General features: G+C 48.0%; 1 protein-coding gene across 1 annotated transcript in view; it reads left to right on the top strand.

Annotated features, from left to right (window-relative positions):
• The window catches only part of VPS53 (VPS53 subunit of GARP complex), a 130,947-nt gene that overhangs the window by 43,019 nt on the left and 75,001 nt on the right, over window positions 1-12,927 (top strand). The window contains exons 15-16 of the mRNA XM_078768551.1: window positions 49-196; window positions 1,530-1,612. Coding sequence (XP_078624677.1) covers window positions 49-196; window positions 1,530-1,612 — 231 coding nt within the window. The remainder of the gene's footprint in view (window positions 1-48; window positions 197-1,529; window positions 1,613-12,927) is intronic.

Raw genomic sequence — 12,927 nt, 5'->3', positions numbered from 1 at the left:
ATTTTGCCTGACCGAACTGGTCCGTGTTCCCTCGTGCATGCCACACAGGGTGCCGAGCAGCGGGGGAGGCCTGACCATCGTGAGCTTGCTCAAAGACAAAGACGGTCTCGAGGTCACGAGATTCACAATGGATGAACTACGTCTCATCTGCGGCACCCTGAGCACTGCGGAATATTGCCTCGCCACGACTCAGCAGGTGCTCACCACCTCGGGCACACACCTCGCTTTGTCGTGCACAACAGGTGTAGTTCAAGTGTCACTGTACCCGTGCTCTCACAGGTGTACCAAAGTTTATATTTTATTACCTGCGCCACCAAAGGTGGATGGAGGTTATGGTTTCACCCCTGTCTGTTTGTCTGTGCGTTTGTTTGTTTGTGAACAAAATATCTCAAAAAGTTGTGGACGGATACGGACGAAATTTGGCAGAGAGGTAGCGTATGTGAGAAGGACGAAAGGATTAGATTTTGGTGAAGATCCAGATTCGGATCCGCGTACTAGAATTTTTAAAACGATTCTTCACCATTGGGAGATGGGGCCAAAAACGATACATAGCAGGATATCTCAAAAAGTTGTGGAAGGATTTGGACGAAACTTGCTGGAGAGGTTGGGTGTGTGACGAGGACGATTCGATTCGATTTTGGTAAAGATCTGAATATGGATTCGGATATGATGATTATTTAATTTTTTAAGTGATTCTTCACCATTGGGAGATCGGGCCAAAAAGGATACATAGCAGGATATCTCAAAAAGTTGTGGAAGGATTTGGACGAAACTTGCTGGAGAGGTTGGGTGTGTGACGAGGACGATTCGATTCGATTTTGGTGAAGATCTGAATATGGATTCGGATATGATGATTATTTAATTTTTTAAGTGATTCTTCACCATTGGGAGATCGGGCCAAAAACGATACATAGCAGGATATCTCAAAAAGTTGTGGAAGGATTTGGACGAAACTTGGTCGACAGGTTGTGTGTGTGACAAGGACGATTCGATTCGATTTTGGTGAACATCTGAATATGGATTCGGATATGATGATTATTTAATTTTTTAAGTGATTCTTCACCATTGGGAGATCGGGCCAAAAACGATACATAGCAGGATATCTCAAAAAGTTGTGGACAGATTTGGACGAAACTTGGTGGAGAGGTTGGGTGTGTGACGAGGAAGAATCGATTCAATTTTGGTGAAGTTTTTTTTCCTTCTGATGATCCGGATCCGGCTAGTAGAATTTTTTCAGTGATTCTTCACCATTGATTGATATGGCCAACCAGGCGGAGGTATGCTCTCTACTGAGTGCCGTTCTCGTTTTAACTGTTATCAACAGTCAAAATGACAACCCAGGCCTTCTCACAACGTGCCCCTCACTCCATTTAAATCTGATGATTGTGTTTTTTTTGTTTTTTTTCCTCTGCAGTAAAATTCTTCATCTTCTTTCATTTTATGTACTTTTGATCAAATGTCTGCTGCCTGTCATATTGGCATCGCTTCCCTTACTCGTCGCCACACAAACCTTGCCCCCTGTCCTGCAGTTAGAGGAGAAATTGAAGGAGAAGGTGGATGACAACTTGATGGAGCAGATCAACTTGACAGGGGAGATGGACATGTTTGGGATGTGAGTGTTACTCCAGTATAATGGGATCGAATATGTGTCGGGATGAGTTTGTTTGGGATGTGAGTGTTACTCGAGTGTAATGGGATTGATCGATTGAATATGTGTAGGGATGAGTTTGTTTGGGATGTGAGTGTTACTCCAGTATAATGGGATCGAATATGTGTAGGGATGAGTTTGTTTGGGATGTGAGTGTTACTCGAGTGTAATGGGATTGAATATGTGCATGGATGAGTTTGGGAGAAATGACTGGCAGCCAAACAGATTGTTTCACTGTGAATGTGAGTAAACTAACCCGTGGAGGTTAAAGTATGAATGTTCTTTTATTGCGATGACGAGGAGTACAAACAACAACAGCAGGCATTTTAAGGCCATTTTCCCTGCTAGAGCGGGGGTTAGCCTTGCGGTCCTCATGACGATCTTCTCCATTTTGCCCTATTTTCTGCATCTCCCCTTGTTAACCCCCTTGCCTGCATTTCTTCTTCCACCATCTTTAGCCAAGTCTTTCTCGGTCTTCCCTGTCCTCTACTTCCTTCTACATTCATTTCCATCACTCTTCTCAACCAATCACTTTAATCATTCCTCAACACATAACCAAACCATCTCAACCTGTTCCTCTTCACAACATCAATCACAGGCTCCTTTCCCATCATCTTTCGCAATTCATCATTTGTCTTCCTCTCTCAACGAAACTCCGCACATCCGTCGAACCATTCGCATTTCCACCCTTTCCAACCTTCGTTGCTGCTTTACATTCATGACCCATGTCTCGCTCCCATAAATCTGAACACTTCTCACACATGCAGCATACACCTTTCCCTTCAGCTTCAACGACACTCCCCTCATCATCAGCACGCCACTCAGTTCCCGAAACGTCTTCCATGCACATCACACTCGAGCAACCGTTGCCGAGTCTGATCCACCTTCTCCATTCAGCATGTCTCCTCGGTAGCAAAATGTTTTCACACCTTCCAGCTTCACTCCTTCTCCAAGATCCAACTCAACATTTCCTCCATCTGCAGCTCCCTCTGTGCACACCTTACATTTGAATGTAGCTGCCACACTGGTTAATGACCCTCTCAGACCACTGCATTTTTGATGAACCCACGCAGCGCACATTGTACATTGAATGGAGTTCACTCCGACACCCTTCCTGCACACAGCACAGGGCCACTTCCCAGTTCTTTCCACCTCACCACATGCTTTACCACTTGCCATCACCTTCGTTTTCCGATATTCACCTTCAGACCTTTTGTCTCCATACATTCCCTCCACTTGTTCATATTCTCCTTCAGTCCATCCATACTTTCCGCAATCAACACCAGATCATCTGCATACAACTCCCACGGTAAACCCTCCTTTACGTTCTGAGCTAGCACCTCCATCACAGCTACAAATAGGAGTGGACTTAGTACCGACCCCTGATGCACTCCCACCTTCACCCCAAACTCACCACTGTTCCCGTCCTTCGTCCTTACAGCCGTGCGCGCTCTCTCATACATGGCCATCACTACTCTGATCAACCATTCCTCCACTCCTAACCTCCTCAATGCCCATGTCACTACTTCGTGTGGAACCCTATTGAATGCTTTCTCCAGATCAACAAACCCAAGAAACAACTTCTTCCTCTTCTCCATGTACTTCTCCTGCAACTGCCTTACAATAAAAAGCACGTCTGTCAATCCTCTTCCTGGCATAAATCCAAACTTCATTTCGTCGATCTTCACTTTCTTCCTTATCCTCCTCTCCAACACCCTTTCCAATACCTTCATTCCATGCTCCAATAACTTTATCGCTCGATACGAGCCACAGTCCAGAGGGTCACCTTTCCCCATGTATAGAGGGACGAGGGTACTCAGTTCCCAATTCACTGGAATGCGGCCTTCTTTCACCACCAGATTGCAGATATCTGTCATTCTCTTCACACCCCAACTTCCTGCTGCCTTCAACATATCTCCCACAACTCCCGTCGGCCCTCCCGCTTTTCTACTCTTCATTGCTTTTATCGCTTCCTCAACTTCCTTCTCAGTTATCTTCTCTGCTAGTCCTAAAACTGGGTTACTTTCTACGTTGCCATCCCATTCATTCTCTGCATTCAACGGCATTTACATATATCTCTTCCATCTTCCTTTAATTCCATCTGGGTCCACAACGATTTGTCCCACTCCATCCATCAAGCAACTCACCCCCATCGCATCGCACCTCTCTTTCGCTATCTGCTTTGCAATCCTGAATACCGCTCTCTGACCGTCTTCCAAATCCCAGCGTTCTCCGAGTATTTTCCTTCATGCCTCCTGCGCCTTTGCTACCTCTTTCTTTGCAGCCTTCTTGGCTCCATTATAACTTTCATGCTCTGCCTCTTCTGCCCCTGTACCCTTCGCCTTCGACCACTTCTTGAACTTCTTCCTCTTCTCGTCAATCTTCTTTCCAACTTCATCATCCCACCACCATGTTTCCGAGTGCCTCGGTGGTCCTTTTGTCCATCTCCATACCTCACCAACGGCTCACAACAGACTATCTTTCTTTGACATCCAACCACTTTCAAGCTCAACCACATCATCCTCCACCATACTCAGCCTCTCTTTTAATGTCTCCCTCACTGTCATCTCTTTCAACCTCCACACCTTCATTCTCGGTTGGTACTTCACCCACCGAGCTCTCCTCGCACCTTTCACCCTTATGTCACAGACAACCAAGTGGTGCTGTGAAACAGCCTCCTCCCCCGGGATCACCTTTGTGTCCCGGAGGTGCCCCCTATCTCACCTATGCATCATCAGGTAGTCAACGGTTGTCGTCGACCCACCTGACGTGTATGTAACAAGCTTATTATCCTCTTTCTGGAACTGAGTATTACAAATCAACAAACCATCTCCATCAGCAAACTCCAAAATCCTTTCACCTTCTCCATTCCTCACACCATGTCAGTAACCCCCATGAACTCCCTCAAAACCGTCTATACTCCTTCCCACATGTCCATTTAGGTCTCCTCCTACCACAACAACTTCCTCATCTTTCACGTTTTCCATCAGCTTCTCTATCGCACACCAGAACTTGTCCTCCTCTTCATCGCTCCGGCCAACCTGTGGAGCATATCCCGAGATGACGTTCACCAAGAGCTTACCAATCATCATTCTCACCATCATCTACCTTTCACTCGCTCTCGTCACACTCACCACACTGTCTGCAAACTCCTCAGAAAACAGGACACCAACACCATGCACACCTTCTGGGCACCGTTGCCACGCAAGCTTGTATTTCTGTCCCTGCCTGCCCTTCACCATTCTCACACCACTTCCCTTCCATCTCATCTCCTGCACACAACATATGTCCACTCTTCTTCTGACCAATACTTCCACCACTTCTCCTGATCTCCCTGTCATTATCCCACCATTCCATGTCCCAAACCTCAGAAACCGATCTCCACGTCGGGCATCAGACGTTTCGTCGTCATAAATGGAGTGATTTCCACCCTTGCTTCGATCGGGTTCCCCACCTTGATTTTTGACGAGAGGGGGTGAGGTCCCCCACGGTGTACTTCGGGCTGTACCCTGCCCATATGTAGTTGTAATTGTCATGGTTCTCTTTTTGAGGCAATGTTTTTATGGCCGGATGCCCTTCCTGACGCCAACCCTTTTAGTCGCCTCTTACGACACGCAGGGATATGGTGTACCTATTCTAAACCAGGGTACACAACGGGTCGATGACGAGGAGTAAACGATGAAATTGTGCAATGACTGTGTGTGGGTGGAAGGATGCAAGACCTTGTTTAACTTTGTTAAATGTTATCTTTGCGAAGTTTATCGCCTTCTGTACTCGTGTGTATCCGTTTTGGCTTTGTTGAGGCCTTGTTTTGAACTGCCTTTCATTTTGATGTCGCTCATTTCGCTCTTCTTTCTTCTTTATTTTTTTTTAAACCTTTGATAAAAGTTCTCATCGGACAAACTGTGTGGGATAGCAGAGCCTTGTAATCTTAGCTTTTCAAGATTTTCTATGCTCTGCGTACAAGCAACACGAGTACTGCCTCATTAGGCCAGCGTTTTAAGCATCGGTCTTGGAGTTTTATCCTGCTTCACTTTGTTTCCTGGTGTCACACAACATGCACATTGCCCTAAAAGGTCAGCATTTTAAGGTTTTTTTGGTCTTTCTAATTAAGTAGAACTCAGTACACCGTTGGTAACATAATTTACGTTGAGTGGATGCTGAGATAACAAGTACCTCAGGGTGTATGCCTAGATCCTGGTGATGAATGTTCTGATTTGTGGGAGCCATTAGGGTTAGGTTAGTCCAGAGAAGATTGTTTAAATGGGTGGGAGCAGCCTAGCCGAGTCGGGCGCACCCATGCCGGGTGGGGCGCACCCATGCCGGGTGGGGCGCACCCATGCCGGGTGGGGCGCACCCATGCCGGGTGGGGCGCAGTGGCGCACCCATGCCGGGTGGGGCGCACCCATGCCGGGTGGGGCGCAGTGGCGCACCCATGCCGGGTGGGGCGCACCCATGCCGGGTGGGGCGCACCCATGCCGGGTGGGGCGCACCCATGCCGGGTGGGGGGCACCCATGCCGGGTGGGGCGCACCCATGCCGGGTGGGGCTCACCCATGCCGGGTGGGGCGCACCCATGCCGGGTGGGGCTCACCCATGCCGGGTGGGGCGCACCCATGCCGGTTGGGGCGCACCCATGCCGGGTGGGGCGCACCCATGCCGGGTCGGGCGCACTCATGCCGAGTCCAGTAGCTGCAGTATTCGACGACACTTCGCAAATCAACATGTGCGTAGATACAGGTTGAAGAGTTTGGTGCTGGACGTCGACCCAATAACGTCATATTTTTCACCTTTTGCTTTTCACGGTCCACACAATTTAATTTGCCCTTTGCTCTTTGGAATGAAGTGTTCAAGGTTTGAACGACGTTTGACGTTCTGATAAGAACTTAAACGCGTCTAGCACTCACTTTATTCCGGATTCGTTTGCACCACTTCCTCATTCTCCTTGTCATTGCCGCTGTGTTGAGGGTTCAATGTTTGTAATCCATCAATTTGGGGATCATTTACTCGTTCCAAAACCGTAGATCATGGCCCATAATGGTGCAGAAGCAGAGTTCCCATTATTATATAATTTGCGTGAGTACCATTTGGAAATAGATAAATATTTGTGCTTTTGGTGTGCGTACAACCTCAAAGACCTTTGCTGTACGTTTGATGCCAGCAAGACACGGAGTCGAGTGGACCAGGCGAAACAGGTTGATGGTGCAAGGAAGAGTGTCGTTAAATGAAAAATTCGGTGAAGAGTTAGTTGGTTACGTCGACGGATATACACTGACCAAAACTAAATAAATAAAGGATTTGTGTGAGCTACCAATCTTGTTGTACCTGCCCTTCGTGCTGAGAGATTTTAAAACGTTGAGGTGTTCAAGTACGAGTGTAAATCATCCTCGTTACCTTGTTTGTCCAGGGTTTGCTTTTTTTTTTTTTTTTACCATATTGTGAAGACACGAGACACTAGAAGACACTAGAGTGAGTGATAGGTTGATGATGGTGAAAATGATGATAGGAAATCTCTTGGTGAACGTCATCTCAGGATATGCTCCGCAGGTTGGTCGGAGCGATGAAGAGGAGGACAAGTTCTGGTGTGCGATCGAGAAGCTGATGGAAAACGTGAAAGATGAGGAAGTTGTTGTGGTAGGAGGAGACCAAAATGGACATGTGGGAAGGAGTATGGACGGTTTTGAGGGAGTTTGTTGGGGTTACGGATATGGTGTGAGAAATGGAGAAGGTGAAAGGATTTTGGAGTTTGCTGATGGAGCTGAATTGTTGATTTGTAATACTCAGTTCCAGAAAGAGGATAATAAGCTTGTTACAATGTTACATACACGTCAGGTGGGTCGACGACAACTGTTGACTACCTGATGGTGCGTAGGCGAGATAGGTGGCACCTCCGGGACACAAAGGTGATCCCGGGGGAGGAGGCTGTTTCACAACACCACTTGGTTGTCTGCGACATAAGGGTGAAAGGTGCAAGGAGAGCTCGGCGGGTGAAATACCAACCGAGAATGAAGGTGTGGAGGTTGAAAGAGGTGACAGTAAGGGAGGCATTAAAAGAGAGGCTGAGTTGGGTCGAGGATGATGTGGTTGAGCTTGAAAGTGGTTGGATGTCAATGAAAGCTAGTCTGTTGGGAGCCTTTGGTGAGGTATGTGGATGGACAAAAGGACGACCGAGGCACTCGGAAACATGGTGGTGGGATGATGAAGTTGGAAAGAAGATTGACGAGAAGAGGAAGAAGTTCAAGGAGTGCCAGAAGGCGGAAGGGTACAGGGGCAGAAAAAGCAGAGCATGAAAGTTACAAGGCAGCCAAGAAGGCTGCAAAGAAAGAGGTAGCAAAGGCGCAGGAGGCATGTAGGAAAATGTTCGGAGAATGCTTGGATTCGGAAGAGGGTCAGAGAGCGGTATTCAGGATTGCAAAGCAGATAGCGAAAGAGAGGTGTGATGTGATGGGGGTGAGTTGCTTGAAGGATGAAGTGGGACAAATCGTTGTGGACCCAGATGGAATTAAAGGAAGATGGAAGAGATACATGGAAATGCTGTTGAATGCAGAGAATGTTTTTTTTTTTTTTTTTTTTTTTTTTGTATACAGAATCGAGGCTCGTGAAAGAGCTAACATTTATTTCACAAACAAATCAACCAGACAAACAAAATATATAAAAAGAGGGAGCGGAAGACAAGATGGGGAGAGAAGGGGAAGCACACAAACACAACATTTGAGAGCAGGGAGAAGTGTGGGAGGGAGAGGGCTTGGGGGGAGGAGGCGTGGGAAGGGGGGGTGGGGGGTGGGGAGGTATAAAACACAAGGGGACCGAAATTAGCGGGGGTAGAAAAGATCAGGTTTTGGATGGGGGAAGATAAGAGATGGTGGTGAACAGCTGTTTTAAAGACCTGGAGGGTGGAGTGGGATTGAAGAGAGTGAGGGAGTTTGTTCCAGAGGCGGGAGAAAAGAGGAATGAAGGAGTGAAGGTGAGCAGAAAGTCTTGATTTTGGCAGTTTAACCATAAGAGGGTTGCAGGCAGATCTTGTGCGACCTGTAGGAATATTTGGGGGACAGAGCCCAGAGAGAGCTGGAGGGGCAAGGCCAGAGAGGAGTCGGTAGAAGACGGAAAGACCACCAACCTGCCTGCGGTGAGTGAGTGAAAGGCCCTTGGAGTTAGCTTCATCGCGGGAGATTCCAATGATTCTGAACGCTTTGGTTTCAACAGCGTGAAGACGAGCTAGGTGTGAGGCAGGAGAACCAGACCAGAGGGGAGAGCAGTATTCCATAGAGCTGCGGATGAAAGCCTTGTAAGTGGTGAGGAGCTCAGGTGTACCAAGGAAGGACTTCGCACGACGGAGGATGCCCAGTCGGCGACTGGCTTTGGAGGCCAGATTTGAAATGTGGTTTTCCCAGGAAAGATCATGGCAGATAGTGAGACCCAAAAGATTGAGTGACAGAACTTCTTGGAGAGGATTATTCAGAAAGTGGATGGGAGGGTTGTCCAGTCGGTCTTTTCGGAGAGACATCGTAAGAGTGTGAGATTTGTCAGGATTGAAAGACATGTTCCATTTGTTTGCCCAGTCTGTGATTTTGTCCAGGTCTTGCGAGAGTGAGGAGGCTGCAGACTGCCGATCTGAGGGATGAGGAATGGAGCGACAGAGTAGAGTCGTCAGCAAAGAGATAGAGAGGATTTTCAAGAGAGTCAGAGAGATCATTGATGAAGACCAGAAAAAGCACAGGGCCCAGAACACTGCCTTGGGGAGCTCCAGCCTGAACAGGAAGAGGAGATGAGAGAAACCCATTCAGGGCCACACGTTGACTCTGACCAGAGAGGAAGTCTGCCAGCCATGCGTGGCGATTTCCATGGATATCTGTACCCACCATACCCAGTCGTACCCTGCTGCTCCTGGACTCCGTGTCCTTTCCTCCTGACAAGGTGGAAAAGTTTCTGTCAACCCTCGACTCTGATTCTGCAACTGGACCCGACGGCATCAGCCCACGGGTCCTAAAATCCTGCTCTGCTGCTCTATCTCACCCTCTCTCTGTTCTCTTCACCCTCTCTTTTGCTCAAGGTCAACTGCCATCTGCTTGGAAATCAGCCAACATCACCGCTTTGCACAAAAAAGGTGCAAAAACAGATCCTAGCAACTACAGACCAATCAGCCTTCTCCCAATTATCAGCAAAGTCATGGAATCCATCATTGCTTCGGATATGAAATCTTTCCTCTTCTCCAATGGCTTGATCTCTGATCATCAATTTGGTTTCAGACCAGGTCACTCTACTCTGGACATGCTGCTTCTGCTGTCTCAACAATGGATGGAGGTCCTCAATGCCAAACAGGAAATTAGAGCTGTCTCCCTCGACATATCACGTGCCTTCGACACGGTCTGGCACCCCGCTCTGCTCACCAAACTCTCCTCCTTTGGTATCCATGGAAATCTCCACGCATGGCTGGCGGACTTCCTCTCTAGTCGTCGTCAACGTGTGGCCCTGAATGGGTTTCTCTCATCTCCTCTTCCTGTTCAGGCTGGAGTTCCCCAAGGCAGTGTTCTGGGCCCCGTGCTTTTTCTGGTCTTCATCAATGATCTCTCTGACTCTCTCGAAAATCCTCTCTATCTCTTTGCTGATGACTCCACTCTCTGCCGCTCCATTCCTCTTCCCTCAGATCGGCAGTCTGCTGCCTCCTCACTCTCTGAAGACCTGGACAAAATCACAGACTGGTCAAACAAGTGGAACATGTCTTTCAATCCTGACAAATCTCACACTCTTACTATGTCTCTCCGAAAAGATCGACTGGACAACCCTCCCATCTACTTTCTCAACAATCCTCTCCAAGAAGTTCTGTCGCTCAAGATTTTGGGTCTCACTATCTGCCATGATCTTTCTTGGGAAAACCACATTTCCAAGCTGGCCTCCAAAGCCAGTCGCCGACTGGGCATCCTCCGTCGTGCGAAGTCCTTCCTCGGCACACCTGAGCTCCTCACCACATACAAGGCTTTCATCCGCAGCTCAATGGAATACTGTTCTCCCCTATGGGCCGGTGCTCCTGCCTCACACCTAGCTCGGCTTCACGCTGTTGAAACCAAAGCTTTCAGAATTATTGGAATCTCCCGCGATGAAGCTATCTCTGAGGGCCTTTCACTCACTCACCGCAGGCAGGTAGGTGGTCTTTCTGTCTTCTACCGACTCCTCTCCGGCCTTGCACCCCCAGCTCTCTCTGTGCTCTGTCCCCCAAATATTCCTACAGGTCGCACAAGATCTGCCAGCAACCCTCTGATGGTTAAACTGCCGAAATCTCGGCTCTCTGCTCACCTTCACTCTTTCATTCCTCTTTTCTCCCGCCTCTGGAACAAACTCCCTCACTCCCTTCAATCCCACTCCCCCCTCCAGGTCTTTAAAACAGCTGTTCACCACCATCTCTTATCTTCCCCCATCCAAAACCTTGATCTTTTCTACCCCCGCTAATTCACCCCAGATCCACCTTGTTTGAAATTCCAACTTCTTTCCTGGAAGTCCTGGCAGTGTCCATATGTTTTATACCTCTCCCACCGCCCCCTTCCCATGCCCCCCCCCCACCCCAAAGCCCTCGCCCTCTCTCAGATCTCTCGATGTCTCCATGTCTCTCGGTCCCTGCTCTCAAATGTTGTGTTTGTGTCCTTCCCCCTCTCTCCCCATCTTGTCTACCGCTCCCGATGTTATATGTTTTATGTGTCGGTTTGTCTTTCTGTGTGATTAATGTTCGCTCTTTCACGAGCCTCGATCTTGTATACAAAAAAAAAAAAAAAAAAAAAAAAAAAAAAAAAAAAAAAAAAAAAAAAAAAAACCAAAATGGGATGGCAACATAGAGTAACCCAGTTTTAGGACCGGCAGAGAAGGTAACTGAGAAGGAAGTTGAGGAAGCGATAAAAGCAATGAAGAGTAGAAAAGCGGGAGGGCCGACGGGAGTTGTGGGAGATATGTTGAAGGCAGCAGGAAGTTGGGGTGTGAAGAGAATGACAGAGATCTGTAATCTGGTGGTGAAAGAAGGCCGCATTCCAGTGGATTGGGAACTGAGTACCCTCGTCCCTCTATACAAGGGGAAAGGTGACCCTCTGGACTGTGGCTCGTATCGAGCGATAAAGTTATTGGAGCATAGAATGAAGGTATTGGAAAAGGTGTGGAGAGGAGGATAAGGAAGAAAGTGAAGATCGACGAAATGCAGTTTGGATTTATGCCAGGAAGAGGAACGACAGACACGCTTTTTATTGTGAGGCAGTTGCAGGAAAAGTACATGGAGAAGAGAAAGAAGTTGTTTCTTGGGTTTGTTGATCTGGAGAAAGCATTCGATAGGGTTCCACGCGAAGTAGTGACATGGGCATTGAGGAAGTTAGGAGTGGAGGAATGGCTGATCAGAGTAGTGATGGCAATGTACAAAAGAGCGCGCACAGCTGTGAGGACGAAGGACGGGAACAGTGGTGAGTTTGAGGTGAAGGTGGGAGTGCATCAGGGGTCGGTACTAAGTCCACTACTATTTGTAGCTGTGATGGAGGTGCTGTCTCAGAACGTAAAGGAGGGTTTACCGTGGGAGTTGTTGTATGCAGATGATCTGGTGTTGATTGTGGAAAGTATGGACGGACTGAAGGAAAAGATGAACAAGTGGAAGGAATGTATGGAGACAAAAGGTCTGAAGGTGAATATCGGAAAGACGAAGGTGATGGCAAGTGGTAAAGCATGTGGTGAGGTGGAAAGAACTGGGAAGTGGCCGTGTGCTGTGTGCAGGAATGGTGTCGGAGTGAACTCCATTCAATGTACAATGTGCGCTGAGTGGGTTCATCAAAAATGTAGTGGTCTGAGAGGGTCATTAACCAGTGTGGCAGCTACATTCAAATGTAAGGTGTGCACAGAGGGAGCTGCAGATGGAGGAAATGTTGAGTTGGATCTTGGAGACGGCGTGAAGCTGGAAGGTGTGAAAACATTTTGCTACCTCGGAGACATGCTGAATGGAGAAGGTGGATCAGACTCGGCAACGGTTGCTGGAGTGAGATGTGCATGGAAGAAGTTTTGGGAACTGAGTGGCATGCTGATGAGGAGGGGAGTGTCGTTGAAGCTGAAGGGAAAGATGTATGCTGCATGTGTGAGAAGTGTTATGATTTATGGGAGCGAGACATGGGTCATGATCGTAGAGCAGTAACAAAGGCTGGAAAGGGTGGAAATGCGAATGGTTCAGTGGATGTGTGGAGTATCGTTGAGAGAGAGGAAGACAAATGATGAATTGCGAAAGAGGATGGGAATAGAGCCTGTGATGGATGCTGTGAAGAGAAA

The sequence above is a fragment of the Myxine glutinosa genome, chromosome 14 (genome assembly GCF_964187855.1).
Source record: "Myxine glutinosa chromosome 14, kmMyxGlut1.1, whole genome shotgun sequence".
Taxonomy (NCBI): Eukaryota; Metazoa; Chordata; class Myxini; order Myxiniformes; family Myxinidae; genus Myxine; species Myxine glutinosa.
This window is presented reverse-complemented; position numbering and strand designations above follow the sequence as displayed.